Source organism: Fundulus heteroclitus, chromosome 24 (assembly GCF_011125445.2).
Source record: "Fundulus heteroclitus isolate FHET01 chromosome 24, MU-UCD_Fhet_4.1, whole genome shotgun sequence".
NCBI lineage: Eukaryota > Metazoa > Chordata > Actinopteri > Cyprinodontiformes > Fundulidae > Fundulus > Fundulus heteroclitus.
Window position 1 is genome coordinate 14,986,579 of NC_046384.1, and position 25,335 is coordinate 15,011,913.

At 39.7% G+C, this 25,335-nt stretch overlaps 1 protein-coding gene across 4 annotated transcripts in view; it reads right to left on the reverse strand.

Moving 5' to 3' along the window:
- The window catches only part of LOC105921527 (FERM and PDZ domain-containing protein 4), a 94,831-nt gene that overhangs the window by 24,506 nt on the left and 44,990 nt on the right, over nucleotides 1-25,335 (reverse strand). For 3 of the 4 annotated variants that reach the window (XM_021313442.2, XM_012857320.3, XM_012857321.3), the window contains exon 2: nucleotides 7,673-7,795. In XM_021313442.2, the coding sequence (XP_021169117.2) occupies nucleotides 7,673-7,795 (123 nt within the window). Of the gene's footprint in view, nucleotides 1-7,672; nucleotides 7,796-9,952; nucleotides 10,080-25,335 lie in introns of those variants that run through there. The other variant, XM_036127978.1, reaches the window with a different exon arrangement.

Here is a 25,335-nt window from a genome sequence, read left to right on the forward strand (position 1 = left end):
AGATACACACACAAATGGATGCTTTATTGGTCAGAATTGCAGCTAAGAAAAAAAACAAAAAATTGCCTGTCAAAATAAATCAATGTGTTTGAAATTAGCTTCCTCAACAGGTTAGTCTAATGAACATTTGTTAGAAACAAAAATACTTTTCTACAGCCACAATCAGAACGGAGCATTTATAAAAATCGGAGGAATTGGCAAAGTAGGAAATTGACGAGTTGAATTTCTGAATAATTTTCTTAAGAATTACTGAATATTGTTGCCAAATCCTCAGCAAAGAAAGTATTTATCATCGGTCCTTACGATTGCAGTCATATCCTAAGCTCATTTGCATAAGAACTGTAACTGTAATAGCTTTTGTAAAAGAGAGGATTGAACACCAAAATATGTTTAGAAATACACTGTATATAGTGTACAATAATCTAAACTTATCAAAAAGAGACACCTGACGTGCAAATGATGATGGAGCGAGAAGGGACCTTTACATGAAGACCGGGTCACCAGTGAGAGCTTTGGGAGGGTGGGCACCATAGCACCCATTGCTTACTGAGAAGAAGAGAAATTATACAATCTTTTATGTCGGAGTCTCGAAAACTCACTAGTTTTGCTACCAGTCGCCTTTTGAAAAACAATCGCTAAAGTACAAAACTTCTTAAATATGGGGTCATAGTGTCACTTTTGAACAACATAAAACAAGAGAAACCACATGTTTTAGCCATCTTACTTGGCAAAAGAATGGTAAGTTTTCCCGCCGTAGTTACCTCATTTTTTTATTTTATCAAGGGCATTTCTATCTTTGTGGATCCGAGAAACCCTTAGGCGGTTCGTTTTTCAGTTCAACGCGTGGGGGAATAAAGCAATAAAAGTGATGCATGGCCAGAGAAAGCAATTGAGGTACATCAGGCTTAACAAAAAAAAGTGTGTCTAATATTTTTATATTTTAGTTGCAATATGCCACCATTTGTCTTCTTTACAACTTCAAAATAAGTTAATTTATATAAAAGATTCACATTTTCCTGTTCCTTCCCTGGATTGCAAGTCATTGCGGTCACCTTTGAGGAATCACTAAAATGCAAATGCGTTATTTAATTGCACATTTGGTCCCGAGCCTGAAACGCCCGTCTGAACGACACTGAGCATGCAGAGTGTCGGTTATTGAATGGGTGATACACAGTTTAAGTGGAGGCAACTCGTTCTCTCAGTCCCTCCAAATCGTTTCCCTCCTTTTGCCGTTTATGAATCAAAAACAACCCTTGGCAGTCTTTGATTTCGGTATTGTACGCTTTTATTTTCATAAGCAAAATCGTTGCGCCTTTCTGCACAAGATTCTCTCAGTGACGCATGTTTGTCTAGAAAAGAAAACTTTGCATAAAATGCGCCCTTATGATCAAACTTGATACCGTCTCATTCTTTTGTCTCAACCCATTAGGCTGTATTGTGGATGGGACAAAAGTAAAAAAAACTAAATCTGCCTGTAATGAAGCATGTTCCAGTTTGCCATGCTTACTCATCTCCTCTGTTAGGTTCATTGGAGTTTAATCTCACTGTGGGGCAGATCCACAGTGACAAGGTCAGGGCAAGGGGTAAAAAAAATATTAAGAGGTTAAATCTTATTTACAGTGGATTTGAATATGCACACCATAACAGCTGCTCATCTCTGCAGCACCTCCTGTTTCAACATAATCAATGGAAATTTATTACTCTTGAACCGAGTTATTAAAACGTAAAATAAGATCACTAGAAACAATAGTTTGTCCGCAAGTATCAGGTCTAAACTGATGTATAAGCTGCATTTTAAATCATGACAATTAAAACGGATTTTAGAATAACATGAGATAAAACGGATTTAATGCAGTCAAGAATCAAGCAGTGCAAGTTATATAACAAGCTTAAAATATTTAGCTGTCTGACACCCAATATGTAAACTGTACTGGGGAAGCAACTCCACACAGAACCTAGTATAAATACAAACTACTTCCAAAAGAAAACCAATTCTGTAAAGCACCTCTTTCTTTTCCACAGCTTATCAGAAAGATCAACCGCGAAAAGTGGATATTATGACATTTAGAAATATACAGATAGATTATACTGATATACTGAGTCTCTAAAAGTAGAATGGGAGGCAGATCCTTTAGCTATCAGGCTCCTCTCCTGTGGAACCAACTCCTAGTTTTTGGTCCGTGAGGCAGACACCCTGTCTACTTTTAAGACTAATCTTAAAACTTTCCTTTTTGACAAAGCTTATAGTTAGAGTGGCTCATACCCTGAGCTACCTCTATAGATATGCTGCTATAGGCTTAGGCTGCTGGAGGACATCAGGGCCTATTTTTCTCACTCTACTGATTTCTACTGTTCTCCAGTTTTGCATTGCATTGCATTAAAATGACTGTTGTCATTTCAGCTTTTAACTTTTTGCTCTCTCTCTCTTTTTTCTTCATAGTAGCTACACCTGGTCTGACGTTCTGTTAACTGTGACATCATCCAGGGAAGACGGCTCACCCGCTACTAACCATCTAATGTAGAACAGATTACTAGATCAATGTGTGTTTCTGTGCTTTTTTGTCTCTCTTGTTGTGTCTCTGCTCTGTCTTCTGTAACCCCAGTCGGTCGAGGCAGAGGACCGCGCACACTGAGCCCGGTTCTGCTGTAGGTTTTTCCTTCCCGTTAATGGGTGGTTTTTCTTTCCACTGTCGCTTCATGCTTGCTCAGTATGAGGGATTGCTGCAAAGCCATGGAAAATGCAGACAACTCTCCCTGTAGCTCTACGCTTCTCCAGGAGTGAATGCTGCTTGTCAAGACTTTGAAGCAATCAACTGGTTCCCTTATATAGGAAATTTTTGACCAATCTGTATAATATCATTGAATTTGACTTTGTAAAGTGCCTCGAGTTGACATGTTTCATGAATTGGCGCTATATAAATAAAATTGAATTGAATTGATTTGGAGTTTAATTGCATTTTCTGTGCCTATCTTAGCGGCTATTTGACGAGAGACGGGGTACACACTTAGAGACCTATTGACCTAACAGTCATGTTTTTGGACTGCTAGCGAGAACCCACACATTTACAGAGCAACATGCAACCTCCATGCAGAAACACTCCAGGACTTAAACCCAGGACCTTCTTGCTGCAAGGCAACAATGCCACCAACTGCACTACTATACAGCTCTCATTTTGAATGTCCTAAAAGTTAACAGCATGACAATCATTTTCAACTAAAACTTAAAGGTAACTGGGCTTTTTGAACTAAAGTTCTGTCTGCAAGCATCTAAGTTTCTGTCCATCTTAAAGGACGCATAACCACGTAATTTGATTTTTTTTATTTTATTTATATGTCAGCAGCTCACTCTGGTTGCATAAAAGTTTTTACAAAGATTATCACGTCCTGCTAGCGTATTAGTTGTTATTTGGGCGTTTTACACTTTGTTTTTGCTCAGTTTGTTAGAAAATAAAGCCCTTCGAGTTTATTTATAACAGTGGAAGTGCGACACTGTGCAAATGTGCAGGAAGCAGCTAATGGCTATTAGCATGTCCCAACAAACAGTGGAAACAATGAAGAAAGGTCCAAGATCCAGTGGAAAAAAAAAAAAAAAAAAACGCAAAAAAAAATTATTCCAAGAGGGAAAAGACTGGAATGTCGCTGGGAATACAGCATGAACGTTGGTGTTCACTGACCTGCCAAAGCTCAGATGTGACAGCAAACTTTACTGATGTTCTGATATGAGGCTCTTATAGTTGCTGTAGATCGTTGTATTTAATTAATGACGGTTGGTCTTCAGTCACGCTGAGCTGGCGCTTTACTGTGAGCCATTGCGGAGGGTCAGGCACAGTTTGGCATTATTTATAATTGATTTATAAATTAAGCAAACTGACAGTGTGATAGTTCTGCGATATTGCTGCTAGATGACGCCATATCTGTTTGTATTTGTTCATCGAGCCCATATAACATGGCTATATACTTTTAATGCTTAGTGGCTTTTCAACCTACTCTAACATCCTCTTTACATTGGAGGCAGACTGCGCTAAAATCTGGATAATCTACATCAGGGGTGTCCAAAGTGCCGCCCTGGGTCATATGTGGCCCTTGGAATAATTTTGAGTGGCCCTGCACTGCAATTCAAGAAGGGTACAACTTTTCCCCCGCCAGCACTGGCTGTCAATGCAGATGGACAACTTTTTAAACTTATCAAATGTGAGATTTTTACAGAACTTAAATCATCAAAAAATGAAAAACAGTAGGAACAATACACTATCCGTTTTTTTACTACGTTTTTTAAATTGAATTCAAATTTTATAGTAAACTGGTCCCCAAACATCCAGTGACCTTTAGTCAGCAACAGACTTGGACAAACCCATTCTTTTTTTTTTTCTCTCTTTTTTTTCCCCCCAGTGTCCTGTCTAGCAATGTGGCAATAAAAATTGATATCTTAATGCCAAATAGAGCTCGACAGATTTTACTTTCACAAGTGGAGCAAACAGCTTTCGCCATAATGCTCCGCTTGATTTGTGCGTGTAAATAGCTTTATTGTGATTCCTGCAGGGAGAATTTCAAATTATATGGACACTACAATGGGAAAGTAGGAGAGTAAAAGAAAAACAAGAAGAGAAAAAAAAGAGAAAGAAGAGGTGAAAGAAAGAAGAGATAAAAGGAAGAGAATGATAAAACGTCCTCTTTCTGCTCCATCACCTGGAAAGAGACACAAAAAGAACAGCACAACCAACAGACATAAAGCAACAGATACAATCGTGTAACACCTTGATACCATTGCTAAATCATATGTATTATTATTTAAGCTGACATGTGTAATGTGATACCTAAAAAAAAAAAGTAAAAGAAAGTAAATAAATTATAGCCTTTCTGTATTATAAGTGAACATTTAATACCTGGGACCCAGCACCTGTGGGAGATTGTGAGAGTGCACTAGTTTAGGTGAAAATTATCCAGAAGGAAATAGCTTGATAGTGATTGTGGAGAACCGAAGACCCACCTTCCCCGAGCACAGAGGCAGGGGTCAGGGGACCCATAACCCCGGACTCCCAAAGGTGCCCCCAAAGCAGTGCGCCCGAGAGGGGCCTTCACAGGAAATCTGCAAACCCCCCCCCCCCCCCCCCCCCCCCCCCCCCCCCCCCCCCCCCCCCCCCCCCCCGAGGAAAGAGGAGAGACGACCCCGAGGAAATCCCCCAGCCACCGCAATGCTGACGCCCCCGAGAGCCGCGGGGACGAGCCCGTGGGCTCCGCCGGCAGCCGGCCGCGCTGAAGTGATCCTGGCCATGGGCCCTGGGGGCCAGAGGCCCCAGGGGCGCCCCGCCCCCGCGGCAGGGGCCCCGGCCACCCCCCGGGGGGCCAGGCCCCGCGAAGCCACCGCCGGGAATGGGCCGGCGCCCACCCGGGAACCCGCCCCAAACCCGAGGACCGTCAACGCGCCAGAGGGTCAAGGCGCCCGCCAACGCAGTGGAGGAGGGCAGGACAAACCCATTCAATAAACTTGGCTAAACAGAGCAAGCATTTCTGAAGAACGAGTAACTGCTCTTGTTGCTGATAGACTATATGTTTTTCTAGACAACATATTTTAATAAGGCAAACATGTTCAAACCTTGTATGTTTTGGATATACAATAAGTTACAGTTATTTTTCAACAACAATTAGATTACTTGGCATGCTTTATTAAAATAATACATGTTTAGTTTATAGTTTAGCAGTCAAGAATTGAAAATAAGCAACATTCCCAATTCTTTGCATTCCTTTATTTGCGCAGTTTGCAAGTACTTTCAGGTCTTCAATCTCAGACTAAGTGTCAAGTACTTTGGATACCAATGATGTATACTGTACAATCTATTGGCGTATATTGTGTACTCTCAAGTTGGGTTTTTCCAGTTACCAGGTTGAAATACAATAAGAATCAATGAAGTTTTAATTCTGAACTTGAAAGTTGGAGTTTGCAGAGGAGTTGTGCATATAGACAATTAATTAGCACTTCTGACAGTGTGCATTACATCAAACCAAAGAACATTTCAGCAACTTCAACTTTTAAACTTGTCCCTTAAAAAGATTTAAATACAAAGTTGAGAGTACGGTAGTTACAATATACGTTTTTGTAACTACCTCCAACAGAGTGAAGGCCCTCATACTTCTGCTATCTTCGTAGAATTTGCTACATAGCTTTTCTATTATTTTTTTTTGTGTGTCCAAGATGTGCCACTTGCACCAATTCCCCCTGCTTTACATGTCAGCAGCACGTTGCTATGATGATCTAAGCACAACCTAGTTCCAAGCCTGTCAGGAGTCTTTCAGACCACATGCGGATGCAGCGATGCGCTACATAATCTTACAATAAGTGTATCATACAGCCTAATTTAGTTGAGAAGTGAAAGACAAAACGAGGTCTCCATAAAGAGGTCTACTTTTGTTGTTTAAAAGATGTTTGTGCAACTGAGATGGGTGGATCAAGCCTGACTTAACATTTTTGGGCTAAATTTGAACAGGAAGCAACTGCTTAATAAAACTCACATTTTCAGCGTATTAATCAGGACTTAGTAAAAGTAAGACGGGGCAGACCTGAGACAGCCATAAAAGCAATGTACATGGACATCTAGTGTCCAGCAAAGGCCAGCTGTGTTTTCACTTGTTTTGCAGTAAAAATGTGAAAGAGTTACAGAAGTTACTTTTTATTTTAGCATGAAAAAAATAAAAAACTGGCTCTGAGAGACAACCTTTTCTTGCGTTGGTCTTGATGATCCAAATTTAAATTCAGCATATCTGCATCCGTTCTCTTGGTTGTGATTCTGACTCATGTTTGGACAATATTATGACCCCTGATTTGACTGGTGACTCGACTTAAAACTTTTCTAAAAGACTTGAGACTTACTTGTGGCTTGGGAAGTAATGACTTGGTCCCACCTCTGGTAAGAACCTACTGTTGCTCAGATTACTCTTTTTATTACTCTTTTTGTTAGTTTTTCTGGCACTAGTGGTTGGTTTTCTTTCAAAGTAGGCTGACAGTAAAGGGGGTTTGACAGAGGGGGGAAGACGTGCGTTAAGGACCTCAGGCCGGAATCTAACCCGGGTCGGCGGTGTCTAGGACAGGTTGCTCTTTTTAAGAACCCAATACAAAAAAGACCAAAACTTTAAAAGTACCAAATTGAAAAAGGGGCACAATGTCAAGCACCCAAAAATGTATTATCTATAAATAATGGCATTACTGTAATCAAAAACTAGCTTTGTTTATCCAAAAATAGTTGCACAAAAAGTAGGAAACAAAATGCACATTGTTCTGTCTAGCCACCAATCATCAGTTCTAGCGAGCTTGTGCACTGGTGACAAAACAAAATAAAAAAAATAAATAACCCTGCACCTCATACTCGACAGAGTGATGTTGAAAGGTTTAAGGTTTGATGTAATTAATGTCTTTCTACTTGGTTTTTAGCATCTCGGAAGCTTGAATTTCTGCTTATGCTGATGAATAAATATTTGCGTTTCTTTATGTTAGCTTATGCTAGCCCGATTTTTAGTTTTGTGTTTTGACCCTTCATTTTGCGAGAATCATCAGGAAAACATGGCTAAAACCAAAATAAAAAAAAATCACGACTTATTGAATGTGCATGGCATGAGCTTTTTAGTGAACTTTGTGCGGTGAAGCAAAGCAGTTGTGATGGATGCGCAGGACGAAGCATACTTGGTAAAGAAGTCCCGGCCATCCCTGGTGTTGTTCATGCTGTCCCAACTGTACGGGGGCCCCTGCAGCCCACCCCACGAGCCCGGGCCTGGGGGCGGCCAGCCTGACGTCTTATTCCTATGGCTAAAAGAAGAGAAAGGGAAATCAGGTGATATCCACACACAAAACACATCTTTGAACAAGCTTAAGTGAAAAGAAATTAGCAGCAACATCCAGAATGATGGTATGGGCCAAAAGAGATTGCTTTGCAGCACAAGAATGAAGGTACAATTAACTATTTCTGCTCAATTTGACCTTTATTGGATCAGTGTTCCTAAAGACTTTCCAAATCAAAATCCCTGAATTTCAACGTTTCCCCATCAGGTTTTGTTAAAATCTGAACATTTGATTTGATTTGAAGTTGCCTAACAGGGTTTTGGTCGGGGAAAAAAAAAAAAAAAAAAAAGAATTTCTTGACAAATTTAAAGTTGTTTATTTTTGTAATTTTCTTGTAAAGCTTGAACAGACCAACCCCGCCTTTAATACCAATTATTTTGTGAGTCGATCCATTCGTTTAACTTTGTAAAAATAAATTAAAATGTAAACTACAGATCAAGTGTACAATATTGACTTCACTAGTTCCTAAAAAGTCACAAAAAGTTTAAACATTAACACTCATGTTTTAGACCTTTAAAAGTCCTACATACAAGGTCCTAAAATACATTCAGTTTCAAATGTGTCCCATGCTTATTTTTCTTCATGACCAAGTTTAGATGCATTCATTACATAAGAACTCACGAGTTTCAGTCTGTAAACCTGTCAAGCAAAACCTTTTACTTTTTCTTGGTTCATAAAAATCTGCATATATGCTTTGATGCAATAATGGTGATCACCTACTCATTCCTTCATTTTCTTTTAGACTCACAACTCTTATCAATGACACTTCAGCAAATTGTGAATAAAACAAAAACATCAAAATAGCTTAAAAAAAACCCCTCAAAATCAGGATTGGCCAGGAAAAGGCTAATCAGCGCAACCCTCCTCATAATGCAGGAGAGCAATTAGCACTTTAAGGAAATATTTATTCCTATATGTCCTACATAACTCTCATCCCCGTAAAAAAAGTACTGGCTTAAAAATTTGATTAAAATTGTCTGGTCAGGCAATTTTAAAATCAAATAGTTCTTGTTATGCTATCCATAAGCAGCTCCTTCCTCATGGGGAAACAGTAGTTAAAAGGGGGTAGGCTTAAAAATAGCAATTTAACTCTTTAACTCTAATGAAATGTGTTAAGGTTCCACATGTACAGGCAAAAAAAAAATAATAATAATAATAAAATATATATATATATATATATATATATATATATATATATATATATAAAATTATAATTCATATCAATCTTAGGTTCAAAAGACAACGGAAACTTGTGGAAACCTTTAAGAACCACAGGTCCAGTTTGAAATCCAGGTCCAGGGGTGTCAAAAGGTAAAATTCACACAGTTTTGGAAACAATGTACATTTCAGATCATGATCTAAACTGAGAGTTAAAAAAAAAGCAAGAAATGCAAGTATTTTTTTTATCTTTTACTAAGTGGGACAATAAATAAAGGCTGGAAACTTTAAACATTTTTGCTTAAATAAAATGTTTAAATCAAATTCCACACCTTTCCTGACTTTTCAATATTGATTTACAGCGCAAGCAATATTAAAAGCGTAGCACTGGATTAGACGCAGCTTATTACAAAGCCACAACACATCTTCAGCTTCACTGAAAGGTTTCTATCCTGGGGTCGGCTGGATTCAGAAAACCCGCAGCTCTTAATAAAAGGTACTCTCTGACACCCTGGTTAGAATGCACTCAGTCTAATTGTTGTGACTGGCCGTCTCTCGGCGAGGCACGCCGTGTGGTTTACTTCTGCTTAGTGCAATCGACCGCAGTCAAACAACTGCTCATTGATTCTGTAGCTCGGCAATCAATGGCAGCAAATACGAGCGCCGCTGTGGCGCTCGCACACCAGAGTTATACAAGTGAAGTGACGAGAAGTAAAGTCCTGATGTGACAGCTGACTCGCTCATTGTGGATTATACTAACAATGTTGGTTATAGAGACAGAGAGGCGATGGAAGAAATATTGAAACACTTCATATGCAGTCCTCTAGGGACAATATCACTGAAGCATAATTATTGAAAGAATTAGAAATAGTTGTTTTCTGTGCAATCTGAAACTGGCAGCCAATGTAAAGTACCATGCTTTTGAAAAGTATCCCGTAGAATAAAAAAAAAAAAGAAAATGCATACTATATAAGAACGTCATCAGCGTAAGAATCCAGCCGGTTGGTTTCCACATTGTGCTGTCGCTGGGCTGGATACATCTTTCTGTCATGCCATTGCTTACAGTAGTCGGAAAACAAAATCCAACGTGAAAACCAAATATAGGTCTCCTTATACTAAGCCGGATAAAAATGGGGCAGAAATGAAAAAATTCTGGTATCATTTGTGTCCGGAAATACCGACGTTCACATGCTTCCATTAATAAAAGCACACACAAAAAAAAGCAAAATAAAACATTAAGAAATCAGCACATTCCTGAAAGCACCGCCGTTGGGCTTCTCGTCATTTTGTTGCAATCCATGGCTTTCTCTCGGACGCCTGTTCTTCTGCTCATCTTAAGTGATCCAAACGAAACAACAACAAAAAAAGAGGGGGGATAGGGACAGCAGAGCCACCACCACTCCAGAATCCCAATCAGAGGCTCTCGTGTTCGATATATCCAGCGGCTGCGCCGTTAAGGGTGATACAGATCCCTTGTGTGCGGCCAGACAGTCATCTGTATTTGTCATTGTGCTGCTGCTCAGAGCAGCTTTGGTCCGAACTGAACTAAACTGCTGCGGCCTTGCCTCCTTTATCCCATAATCCCTCTCATCACACAGAAACCAAATCCACGCTGTGTGTGTAAGTATTTTAGTGTGTGAGTGTACCCAGATGTGTGTGTGTGTGTGTGTGTGTGTATTATATGCCTACAATTTCAACATACAATATAAATGTTTATTTTCTATATGTGGTTGGCAATGATTGTTTATGTCCACCTCCATGAACCCATTAAGACACATTTTTCTTTATTTAAAAAAGAGATAGAATGAAGAAAATGCGTCAAATACAAACATCCTCATATGTTCATGCTAGCTAGCTATAAAACTAGCTGCCATGATAAATGACAGATCAGAATGACACAAAAAGAGCTGAAACCAGATAAACAAATGCACAAAGCATACACTCCTTTTTTTCTTCAATATTGGAAATGAAATCACACTACACTTTTCCTGTTTTAGATCAGTTAGGGTTACCAAAACATGTTTTTATTTGCTAAACGCTAGAAAAAGATGAGATATTTTTCTGCGCATCGCATCCCCACAGCCTGGAGTTTACATACGAGATTGATTACTATGACTATAAGCAATGTGCAAAATTGCAGAGGCTATTCATTTTTAAGCTTCAGCTAGATTAATTCAAAACATTTAAATTAAGCACATCTGGGTGCATTTTAAGGAGACGCCTCAAACACACATCTTCCCTGTGTGACATCATGGAAAACTTGAAAGAACTCAACATATCAGGAGGAGAACTGAGATGGTGTCTTGAGATCATTTGAAGTATGGGAGTGTCAGCGTCATGCTGCAAGATCTTATTGGAACAGAATGGACTGGAGCACTTCACTATATACTAATAGATGATTTCATGAGGATAGACAATTATGTAAAAATGTTTAAGCAACATCTCAAGACATCAGCCAGGAAGTTAATGCTAGGACACAAATGACTTTTCCAAATGGCCAGTGAGTCTTAATCTGACTCTCGCCAGATTGATGTGTGGAGCTGCCATTGGGAGGAATTTCAATACAGTTCAATACAATTCAATTCAAAATGGACGAGCCAATCAGGATCGCAGGGCAGGATTTTCGTAGATGTGACGTATCAGAGAAACGACTGTTTGGATTCACACAACAATGGTGGCTCGCAGCAAGAGTTGACCAGACATCCCCATTTTGGATGACCTGTCTCCAGCAAAAGTTGTCCCTGGAAATGTCCCTGATATCAGTTCATCATGATGGAGTAAAAAAGTTTAACGCAGTAAGAGGTAATCACCCGGTCCTGCCACTGTCCCGGCATAGTAGAAGAGTTGAGCTGAACGCCCCTTCCTGCCTTGTTGGTGTTGCAGATCGGGCAAAACAAACCAACCCCCCAACAGAGACTCTGTGCCTGCCTGCTTAGCGACATCAGTGACATCCCCAGTTTTCATTAGAGAAATCTGGTCACCCGGTAACATTGATGCTATTATTTCATCAGTGTTGGCCTATTTACAGAATATTAATTCTTTAAAACAACACCTGAGAACGACTTTGAAGGCTTTGATAGTGGAATGAAAGTGATAAAAACAGTGCAGTGTGAAGCTGAAGACGTTTTACTTCCCATCCAGGAAGCTTTCTCAAGATGTCTGGAGTAGACAAGTTCCAAGCTTTATTTACCTGCCGGAAAGCCTCGTTAGAGCTTAGATTCACATGTAGATTTACACCTGGAACTGATCGCTCCCCTCACAATGGAGAGTCGCTAGGCTAATCGTTTGCCTGGCTCACAAGTGAAATGTTGTGGTCACATGCATGGAAGTGTGAAATTTGTCAGGAATCAAACTTACTGCTGTGTTGTGCGTTTTGGAAAGTTGAAACCTGAGCCCTCCTCCTCTGACTGAAGTTGAGGAGGGCTATTGACAAAGACAAATAGCTCTCCATATTTTCAATTTTCAAGTTTCTCAAAATGCTTAGAATAGGACAGTACAATGTTTTTCTCAGTTCTTGAAGAAAACATCAACTTGGTGTTAAGGATTTCTGACAACATTAAAAACATTTTATCCTACTTTGTAATCCAGGGCGGGGGATAAATTTGCAATGTGGAAAAGGAGTAGATCTCCTCTCTGCTCTCTTTGCAGACTGCAGGCAGGTTTCAGTGGGAAGGGGCTCACAGCAGCACTCGCAGCTCCCTCAAGACAATAACTGCAGAACGTTTGCTGCTTTTGATTACCCATAACGATGAAGAAAGTCACTATATTTTTTTCCTTGTCACTTTTTTGAAAAAATGTCGCTGGATTTGTCTGAAAAGTCACTTAAATATGGCAACAAATTAGCTAAATTGGCAGCAGTGACCAGGTGCTTCCTCAGATAAGAAGCATTCCCATCCCTGGCATTGAACTTCACGTCACAAATATTGCAGCAAGCGTAATCTACAACGCATTATGAAAAGTGAAGCCATACTTTTGACTGCTTACTGTCAGCCATGCTTGCATTGTTGACTGGACCAGAGGCTACTGACATAATTGCGCTCTTGTGTGTGCAAGGCTGTGTTCATGTTCGGCAAAGAAAGCCCACCACTCTTCCATCTCCTCAGTGTCACAATGATGAGGGTAGGTACTGAGACACGGTACCTTTTTTTTTTTTACGTGAATCGGTACTCAGTAGTTCCAACGGGATTCAGTTGGTACCTATAAAACTATAGAATTCGTTACCCATCCCTAAGTTCAAGCAGTAGGCCCAACATACTTTTTACATCATAGCCTCACTTTCAGGTATAAATCCATCTCAGCCACACACCCCTGTAGCAAGTCAGACTCAGGAGTTGAAATAGCGAGCATTGGTCGATAACGTTTAGCGTTTGTTACTGCTTTGATTCTTAGCTCATGTTAGCAGAGATGCTAATATCATCACTTGACAATTCAAACTGCACCCACCCTTTCCTCCATTGCCTCTGCAGTACCGGCTTCAGGGATCGCTGAGCCAGTGACTCGGACTGCAAATGCTCAGACGTGCTAGACCCCACAAAGCCTCCCTCAACCTCCAGTGAACAATCCTCCACCTCAAAAAAAAAAATCAATTTTTGGCGAAACCACCAGTGTCGCCCTGGTCACTCCATGTTTAAACATCTCACTTTCACTTATCCTGACCACAACCCCGTTATCCCACACTGCTCATTCCTACACTTAGCCTTGTCCTTCAGGGTCTCTTGGCATTGCCCACTTTGGTGACATTTTTAAAAATGTATGCTTTTACAGCTGGGTGAGTTACACTTAAATGTCCTTTGAATCCTCTTTCCTCACCGTTCGGGTGGAACTTCACAAAGCCATCTTCACTACATCTGGATCTGAAGTACCCAGCTAGAGTAGTTGAGTTGCTTATCAAAGATGCTGTCAAAACTTTACAATGCAGACAACAAGCTTTCAAGAAAAATCTAATATTACAAAAAAAAGTCCTATAAGTCCACTATGGTCTGTTTCTCTAAATGTGAAGTATGACAAACTTCCTGTATTGACACTAGGATTTTAACCTTGAACCATTTCTCTTCAACATGATAGAAATCCAATAAGCACTCAAAATAAACAGAACTAGTACCATGTTTTAAGACTTGCTTTGGCAGAAAAGGGCAGCATATTAACTGCTTCCATCTAGGTGATCAATTCATGTTTCTCAAAAACTTTGCCTCAGGGGATAAATTTTTCTCAGGCATTCACTTTATTATAGTCTGTGAACTTCGCAACAGTAACATTATCAATATATCCTCCTTTCTTTGACAGTAATGTGCATCAGAGTTAATTCTCTGGGAAACCTTAAGTTTAATGTGACCCATTCAATACTGTTCAGACTGTGTACTGACAAATGCTTTGGTACGAGGCGGAAGGCAAATGTATACTTGACAGTGGAGAAGTAGGGATAATTGCAAAGGTTGGCTTACTTTTTAAGTGTTTTTCCTCAGTTGGTTGAAATGTTGTAAACAGAGGAGTATAAAACATCTTAAATAAGAGTTTTTGACAAAAACAATACCTTCCTCTTTATTGGTTTGTCATGACTAATTCTACAAAGGGTGTCACAGCATTGACAGTCAAATTTTTTTAATAGCTTCTTTAAAAAGCTGAACCCTGGCTTGCACTGATTTTCTACACAGCACTGCACATCCTCTTGCATAACCGCCATTGGCGTTTAAGAGGTTTCGATGAACCGTCCTTGCACCTGTATATGTATTTCCACACTTCAAAGAGCTGAAAAATGCTGAGCAATAAATGTCCACCCTCATTTAGCATCAAAGTTAATGGTTACTGAGGTTGTCAAGTTGCTTTTTGCGGCATCATATGTCAAACCTTGACACAATGCAGTCGAGCCAGCTGGCACAGGCCATACTATCTAACCAAGGCACCAGTCAGCAAGAACGCGATGCCACACACACACAACACATTCTCAATAAACACCGAATTCAAATATACTGCTGTATTGATTTAGATTCTTGGAGAAATGTAACTTAAACTACTGCTCTTTTGCAATGGAGAACTATACAGCTTAAAAGTCATTATCCATAGGTCTAATGTTCCTCCAAAGAGGTTTCAATCCTTATCCCTCATGCAAAGTCATCAGTCAGCTGAACAGTTCCAAACTCATTCTGCAGTGCAAACATACAATCCGACTCATGAAGAATAAGGAGTCCCGCGACAGCTGGCATGGCCCCTACAGAGCCCGGAGCTTATCGTTGTCTCTGGGAGCCATTTTGGGATTACATGAAGCAACTGTGGCAGCTTAATTCTGCAGGAAAACTTTAGGAGCTTCTTTAAGACAATTTATGATGTTGCGCTCAGAAATGCCATCTTGTGTTTTTTTTCTGTATTTTGGACTGTGATCTGTTGTGTGCAGCTACAGTACATGCCAAATGTAAATTATAATGGTCCAATCTACACCAGTGGGATATTCTCTGTGCCAGAAGCAATTATGATTTAGCCAAGGCATGGGGTGGTTACTGATCTACTTGAAAGTTTCAAGTGTTATGGTTTAAAAAAACCTATTTCTTTTCACATGATACCCTTTGGGATTAATACAATGGTTTTAAATTTAACTGAATTCTTACAGTTCAAATTACTTTTAAATGAAATACTACAGAAAATGCTGGACATTTGGAGCTTAGACTAGCTTAATGCCGCTACTGTGCACTGCCAGTGAGCAGGCTGAAACAGGGTTACTACAGTTTTTGGAACAATTATGTGGAGAAAAGTGAGACTTGCATATCAAATGCAGGTATCCTGATGAAGGTTATCCTGTGAGAGCTGGGAATGCTGATGATAGTGAACATTTAAGTAACAACATAGGCCCTGGTTAATACTGCCTGTAGAAGCAGATGAGAAATTACAGCATCTACACATAGGCTGACAGAATTTTGAACTACAGTTTGAACTACAGTTTGTCTCAAGCAGGCATTTTTTTTTTTTTTTTTTTACAGTGGTGACTTACAGGCACCAGGTTTGTTTCGTTAGAAGGCACTGCACTCAACCAACAATCATTTGACTTCCTGTTCCTCATTGGATAAATTGCCACATGAATCTTTACTTTATAAACTCAAATTCAAGCTGGAGATTAATGTTTCATTACTTTTGTCCCGGATGTTCTGCTTCATTCTTTCTGCTTTTTTTTTTTTTTACATACTACATTCCTGGTCATCTTGAGTTACGAGCCTGAACACATAGCAGTGGTTAAAATTATTATATCAACTCAGTAAGATCTGTTCCAGCTCCAACCATTTCAGGTGCCTTAGGGGGATACTCTTCGATACAAACACAAACTTACAACAAAAAAAATCTGAAATAAAAAAACAACAGCATTTTACTCTATTAACAATTTATACTGACACCAGTTATTGACCTTTTGGGCCTGAACGTTTTCTATGTGAATAACATACTACTGTATGTCTTTCCAGACTACTGTGATGTGCCATTACCTTTTTTTACGTTAGATCACTGAACCCTGTCTTTATGAAGGTCTGTGTAATAATCTCCAACAGAACTAGAGAGATCTGACCTCAGTTTCTACTCATTACTCACACAAAATGTGTAAGCAAATTGAATGAATTCACATAAAAGCAAAGAGCTCTTTCAAGACGTTTTACCCTACATTGCAACAATAAAGCTAAAAGCCAACTCCCCCAGGTTGTCCCCCTCTTGCAGGTTTTTTTGGCCACTTTTACACTCTACAGAACATCTAGGGTAATTTCAGTTCATGCACAATTCAACAGGAAACATCCCTTTTCTTCCATTTTATGACCTTCGCTGCATGCAACTGAAGATGGCAGCCACTCTTAGGAGAGAAGTTGTAGCTTAAGTGGTCTGGCAGAAAATACAAGAAAGACGCATGAAAAATGTAAAAACAAGAATGTGTTTGACTCGCTTGCCTTTCTGCTTTCTCCTTAAGCTGAGTCTGCTGTTTTACTCACTCACCCACAAGCGACGAACGTAACAAGATAGTGTTTCGGGAAATGAAGTCATCTTGTACTCAAGTAGCAAAAAAAAAAAAAAACATCTACCTAAACTTTTCCTTCCTTCTTAAGTCCATCATGTTAAAGATGACATCTTTGAACACTGGAGTGACGTCTCATCTAAATTAAGCAGATCTGTGATTCTGTCAGATCAGAAGTTTAAATAATTCTGACATTAATCTTCTACTCAAATTGCCTTAATTGGCTTGCTAGTGGGGCTTTCTCCATCTGACTCATTATCTTCATTAATTCTCCAACTTTAACACAATCTTTGCTCCAAGGATGACAACTCCAGCCTTTGCTTGACCCTTCTCCCATCCAAGCCACGGGCCTCTCGTTTCCATTTGCTGTCCTTTTTTTCTCTCCCCCCCCCCCCACTCCCCTGTCAGGCTGTTCATAAATGAAACATTGGGGCATGTTGTTAAAACATAAAGCATATAACAAGTGCTTTCACTTCTAGGGCAACACTCTGTAACCTTAGTATCCGATTACAACAAGCTTTGGTCTGCAGGCCCGCCGCAATTAAATATGCACACAAAGAAATTTCTTTTTCTATCCCTTTGAACATTAAAACCCACTCTGCCAGTGTCCTGGATATGTTGCAGGGAAGGATGTTTGCACAGTAGGCAGAATGTTTCATCTAAAGCTGAAAGAGTTTTGAAAAGAGGCAAATTTGCCAGAAAACTTTAGGAACGTCTTGTTATTAAAACATTTGAAGTACAGTCCGTGCACCAAAATGAGGAAGCTCCAAAAATACGCCAATAGACTAACTTAAAAATAAGCTACTGCTCACTTTTTTTTTTAGTCTAAAGATCATTTAGGGTTGGAGTATAAGATGAGGGATTTTTGATTATTTGTCAAGATTTTCCAGAGTCCTGGGTCTACTTATGTGTCACGATCATGTGTACAGATTAGGACACACCACAACAGCCTGTGCCTGTGTGTTCTTCTAACATATCTGGACATGTTAATATTTAATATCAGGTTTAAGAATACAGAAAAGCTTAGACTTGCCTAACGCCTGTCAAGGTGGAGAAACGACACGTAAAATTATGCTCCACGTGGCGGTGATCCCAATCTCATTGACACTTACCCGTCTAGAGTTGGCACACAGTTCCGCAACGCTTAGGTTGACGCTCATGCATTGCAGCAGTGCTTTCATCACGCTCTGCTTTTCACGGTATGAAAGTGGCTTGTTAGCAGACAGCAGTGTTGGCAAACGACAAAGACAGTAGGGAGCCCATAACTTCCTTTAATGCGATGCAGTTATACAGACAAAACTGACAGGTTTCTATGCACATATGAATAATAAAAAAATATTGATTACGTTGCCTAATCATTGACGCCCTATTGCAAAAATGCCCAGGTTTGGCAAACAAATGCAGTTAACCCTAAAACGGACTGCAAGATGCTAAAAGAGGCTCTTTCTAATGTTGATTTTAAAGGGCAAGTCTGTACAATCAGAAAGAGGCTGCAAAAGAGAATGTAGTTGAAGACTTGTGGAATTATGCTCTACAGATGGATGAGTCTGAAACGGATTCATTTAGACACCAGAGGAGAGGATATGCTTTCTGTAAAACAAGTACAGCACTCCAGAAAAACAACCTCCTTCCATAGAGCTAGAAGTACCATGGTTTAGGTATCCTTTGTTGGAGCAGGACTCTCCGTCACCTTTGCAGATAGATTGCTACAACTCCACTGCAACCCATTCAGGAACCCCTTCCTCCCTCAGGTCATCACACGGAACCATTGCCTTTGAATGCACGGCTGGTTAAAGCTGAGCACTTATTTTCATACTATTTTAATTTAAACTCCAAATCAAATTTAATTATTCATTTGTCTTCTGGGCATATCTGCGCTTATCGTCAGGAGTGAGAGGGAAGCCGGTCGAGGTTCATGAGAAGTTGAGTGGCACTAAATCCAGAACAAACCTGGAAGAAACCCTCTCAGAGGCAACAAGCGACTCCAGATTGGGACGCAGATACAGGACAACAACCCAAAACGTATCTATACGTTTTCATGTGTTAGAATGGCCTAGTTCAAGTTCAGACCTAAATCTAATCGGCAATCTGTGGCACCTGCTTGAAATATGCAGTTCAATGATGCTCTCCATCCAATCTGTGCGTCACAGTTTTGCTTCTTCTACTAATAAACACTAAAGACAAAGTCATCTGTTGAAGGTGTGTAGATTTCCTACTCCTATTACACACACACACACACACACACACACACACACTTATTTCTGTGAACATTTTTAATACAACCCCTAAAGGCAGTGATCATACCAACTAATGATCTTCAGCTATCAACAACTTTTAGAGATGGACATGATGGATTTAATATTCTAAAGGTGAATCATTTTTTTGGGGATTTGGCCTTATTTGACGCCATCATCACTTGGACCCACCTGATGTGTTAATTTGTATTCCCATCAGCCACAAAGCTGGCAGATGTACACAAGCCTATGCTGCTATTTGATGTTTGTGGGTGAATATTGCATTTTTCATGCACCACCGTGTGTAATTAAGTCTTCCCTCTGAAAATGTACTGTTCACTGAGACTGTAATAAAAAGCGGAGCTGTGCTTGTGGTGATTAGTGGGATTGGAAGTTTTATATCCTCTAGGGATGAAACCCAGCTTTTTAAAAAAAAAAAAACTTATTGGTATTGGTTATGGAAACATGCCAATGAGCATGATGGAATCAATTAAAAACCTCTATACAAACGCAAAATCCCCCCTCCGACTCTTTAAAAATGCATGCAGGTAGTTGAGTGAGGAAGTTCATTGAAGCTTTCATGCAGCTGATTTCAGAGCACTTGTTTTAAGACGGTGAATACGGATGACAGTGAGCAGTGTGAGGACGTTTCAGCAAGTACCGCATGTCAGATGCCTCAATCACAACTGTCTGGGCTCACTAAACCTTCGACCACTGAAGCCTTATATAACCTTTCAGCACACACTTTACACAAACAGGTATGCACCAGTGTGTAGTCTACAACTCTAAATCTTGCATGTACACCTTCATTCTGTCTCTTATTCCACTGTTTGCTGTTTTTATCAAACAGTGAAGGAAGCAGGTCTGGAATTGGGAAGAACACGACAATTGAGGGTGAAGAGATTTGGCCATTTCATTTAGCATTTTCCTACACTGGTATTTGATGTAATATAACAGATTTCTATCAGGTTTGGATGGAGTGAAGACAATATGATTGTATAAAACTGTTACAGTTTCAACAGTCAGTCAAACTGGAGAAAATTTCACTCAATTACCAAAGGACTTAAGGAATAATAGTCTAAAACAAACCTGAGGTGAAAAAGGGTAATAAATTATATTTTTGTGGAAATACATTTTAGGAGTTCCCAGAGGTCAAAGCTAATAGCTAGAGTTAGAGTCGGACCAAGACCACATAGACTTATCTTAAAACACCTCCCGCCTGAAGAATAAACCTTTAAACCACAGCTATGTCTGCATCAGATTTAAATAGAAATCTATTGTTTGCACAAAAGACTGCGGGTTGTGGTCGGGCTATAAAACATAACCTAACCCTTTAAAAAAGGGACGGTGTGCTGACAGTAATTCTTCCCAGCCAGCAGATGGTGGTGTTTTCATGTTAAGTTTGTTATTGAACAGTAGAATGAGTTCAGAAACACATGCATAATGGCTGACACAGGCAGTTTGTCAGTCTTCATTTAATCCTTCATCCTGTTTCGTTGTTTAGAGAAAGCACTGCTTTTTCACTGTTCTGCCCCCACTGTGTTCCACGTAACAGTTGTGCAGACAGATAAACTCTTATGGCATTGAAAGCAACGTCAATTAAAGTGGCATACGCCTGTCAATCGTCTTAGAGTTTATCTATCTGCACAACTGTTACATGGAACACAGTGGGGGCAGAACAGATGGTGTGTAACTAATTTGTTTTTTAATTAGCAAAAATGCAGTATTGCTTTTATAGATAGATATTCTGGCAAAACCTCTATTAACCTCACATCAAAAATTAAAGCGTTCTCATACATTGGTGTTGGTGCACCCACTGGAAGGCGCCATGTTGCGGCGCTATTTCTGATTACAGTAGCCGAAAGGGCCGAACTTGTCAGCCATATGCGTTTTCCCCCATCTGTCTCCTATATGAGGACGTGCTGTCAGTGAAGGAGTATAAACAAGCAAAGACGACCATAGATCAGTCTATTTATTTTTCTGTTTAAACAAAGTGACCGTTTATACTCTTTGACCAGCTAGAGGGAAGAGAAAGTAACCAAGAATAGAAAAAGAAATAATAACCGGGAGAAATGAGAGGGTATATCGGCACAGCTGTTATTGCCAGGTGGAGATAATTCACGAGGGAGGGGGGATTTAAAATGGATGCGGAGGTTGCAGGCTTTCTACTGGACAGGTAAGTTAATTCAATATAACAGTGATGTTTATTTTAGCTCCATGTTTGAAACAGGGCGGTGTAGAGCAGCAACCACTCTGTTCTCTCCTCGTTTGTTCATCTGTCTTGAAGGGAGAGAAACGCATAGGGATATCACTGTCTGCACTTAGAGCCCAAATAAGCGAATGCACATTCAGACACAAGCCCAAAAAAATGCAACTCACTGAAGTTACAAGCGACTTTAGAAAAAAATTAAAAACAAGTGGACTTGGCAACAGTGCCAAAAACCATTTCACACGATGACTGATGCTATTAGCAGTCGCTTGGTACCAAATACATTTAGGAAATGTTTACACTGTCATATTCTGTAGTTATTATGCACTTAACGGCGATGTCGTTTGTAATTCATTTAGCGCACCACTAGATGTTGCAGGGCTTTAAAAAAAACTATATGTGCTTGATTTCAAATAATTCATTCATACATCCATTATTCTGAGTTAAAAAGGATAACACGTTGCACTTTAAGTGGCTGGTAAAAATGTTATCTACTGCAAGTATTGTAGCAATTTAAAGTTTTTGAAACGGTGTTTGCATAAATTGCGATAGGAATTTTCCAACTGTTATTTTAAAGTGGAAGAGGTTTGTTTCTGTCTTGGCCACACTCTTGCGTGGTCTTGGCACAAATCTTGATTTCATCACGTTAAGCAAACCAACTATTCCTAGAAAATTGAATAGTAGTTTTTCTCAGCTCTTCTAAGTCTGAGGCTATCAACCAACCAAAAAAAGTCAGTCCCCCCCCCAAGCAGAGAAGTTCAAGTATTTTGATGCCTTGCTTTCAAGTTAAGTTAGGATGGAGCAGAGGTTGACAGAAGGACTGGGATCTACTCTGATGCAATGTGGTGGCTGTGGCAGTCACAAAAGAGCACAGCTTGATAATTACTGGTCTGTATATATTCTGACAGTCCTCTATGGTCATAAGATATAAATCTTGATGGAAAGAACACAATCCCAGGTACAAGCAGCCACACTGGCCTAACTTCATAGGGTGGCTTGTCTAAGCCTTAGAGATAATGCTAGGAGTCAGCTGAGGTGGTTCCGGCATTTGATTTCACCTTCCATATCATGCTGCAAGAAGATCACATGGAAGACCCAGAACCTGCTGCAAGACACTGTTTGAAAACTCCCAGAATGAGAACTTTGTTCTCCCACAATCAGATATCAGATAAACAGAAAATGATGAATGGCAGAATTGAGAGACGGATCTTTCCGAGTTGACGATTTAGACCCAAGGTTAGAGTAGCAATGTTGAGGTATTGGTAAATGTCGATGAAGAAAGGGACATTCCTTCAGTCTAGAGAAGTTGGTAGTCCAAAGGACCAAACAGTTCAACAGTTCTGACAGTTTTTCAATTGATAAAGACTAAATAAGTAACAATGGTGATTCATGTTACGTTGTGTCAGGTCTCATGTAGTTAACTTCTCAGGGGATAAGTGTAGACTTAGGTTAGATGACAGTTTCCCTTTTGCATAATTCCTAGTTGGTTACTTGCAAAAGCATGATTCCAAAGGCAACCAAAGAACCGACAATCTCTATTTCCCTCCAGTCGGGTGGAGAGAGTAATGCAACAACGCTGCTTTTAAATGCCAGGCATTAATGCATGAATATTTACTCGACACAGGGATGCATTCAGCTGTCCAAACACAAACAGACTGAAAAATATAACATCTGACTAGAAAAGATGTGCAGTCAAAACTCAGGCGTAATTCTGCAGTCTAAAAATACCACAGAAGAGCGAGCGTCACTAAAGGCTCCATGAATAAGATTACACAGGAGAACGGGTGATCATTAGGATGAATGAGAAACACTTAAGCTTACATTGTGCTTCCTGAATCATAATGTCGGAGAGAAAATCTCTTAAGGCGCGGAGTACATTTATAGAAAAAAAGGAATAAAAAAAAAATGGGAATTAGACGCTAAAAAAAAACCCCACTAAAATAAAAAGCAAAACAAAGAAATAACAAATTCCCTTAAATGAAGTGCAACAAATGAAAACATTCACATTTCCCTGCAAAAACAGTCAAATCTCCTAGTTGTAAGGATGGTATTTCAGAGACATCTCCCAACAAGAATTTTCTTTTTTTGGGTTCACATTTTTGTCGTATAATTAGCTGCACTAAAGAGGCACATTATAAAGAAAAATAACAGTTTTAGCATTCAATCAAAGGTAGTTTCAGTTCTCTCCAACCAACAGATTAATTCTTTTTGGCTTTTTTTTTTTTTCCCTCTCATTTCCATGGTTGTCTATGAAACAATTAAAGCACATAACCATAATAGTCTTAATCATAAACTACTGACTACAAATGAGACAGAAGGGAGCTGGAGATGTGAAAATAAAAGCAGATTTTGTGGAAGGCATTCTTTTTATTGGACAGTAGAGGTCCTCTTCAAGTTATAGTAACAGGTGTTTTGTTAAAGAACTGACATGGAGTGTCACTTTCACTTAACCTCGTATATGTTACATCCTTTTTTTGAAGAATCAAGATGGCAGAAGCTTGGCTTTTTATGTCATGTTTATGCCAATACCTTTTTTTTTTTATTGCAGGACGGGTCGGATAAATTGTTCCTGTATTAACTGGACAACCAAATTCACAAACCCAGAAATGGCAAATGAACTAAACCTATATAGTTCTTTTCTGCTAAGATATTAGTAAACACATTTGTATGTAGATAGACAACTTGAGGTTAAGTGTCTCACTCAAGGGCACAATGTCATGTCTCAAAGGGAAGCTGGAATAAAAACAACAATTACATTTGGCAGGATAGTCATAAAAGGTGAATGGATGTTGGACTTTTCACTTTGTTCCCCAAGTAAGAGGCTACATTATCCATCCATCCATCCATCCATCCATCCATCCATCCATCCATCCATCCATCCACTTGTCTGAGGATGGCATAACAGAAAATTCATGATCTGACCCAGGGTCACCCCCCAGTTAAATATTCCATGCCTTCCTAATGTCAAGGCATGTTTTCATGTTGTGAAGAAGCTGCAGGGGTATTTCAGCACCTCCACTTGAGGTAAAAGCAAACATAAAAACCCACTTGAAACAGTCCAACTTCTATCACTTGGATACCATGACCTCAGACTTAGAGAAGCTACTCTCAACTCGACCGCTTTACACGTCACCCAAGCTGTCCCAGTCTAGACTGAAAATGATGGATAAAAGATGACAACACAATATCATCTGCAAAAAAGCTGTGATTGTTTGACGTTTGCTTGCCTGGTCTACATGAGTTTTGTGAATCTGAAGACTTACAACCGTGCTCCCGAAGGCTTTTTGTTGGGGGTGTGTCCTCATTCTCTGCACAAAGCCAGACATATTCTCTGACACCACTTCATTCCAAGCCATACACACTAGTAATAAGTTTAACTCCTTCCTAGTAAAAGAGGGGTTGAGACCACATGTTTACAAGTCGTACAACAACCTTGTGTGCAAGTGCAATTTGGTTAGCACGCCAATGTTGCTCCTAAAAACGCGCTGGCATGCTAGTATTATGTCAGTGTATTTGGAGCAGAACTAATTGTTCCACAAGCCTCTTTGACAAGCAAAGAAACAACTGTCTGAACTTAGTGAGGCAGTCATCTCCACCAACTAAACAGTTATTGCTACAATTCTATATTTTATTAGATAAAATGCTTACCCCTACCAAACAGATCATCTTTACCACAACAAATCAGGACACAGGACCAGAAATCGGTGGTGCCGGACCACTTCAATCCATCGTCATAGTCCTAGAGCAGAAAAATGAAGCTCTAGTAGATATTTTTACCCTTCTGAATTCCCTACTACATTTTGTAAAACCAACTCAAACAGATTAATTATTAAGCATGCGCTTGCTAGAAGACATGTAGTGTACAGCGTTCCCTTTTTGGCACCCGTAGTTTTAATAGTATGCTGCAGTATGCGCCCATGAACAATTT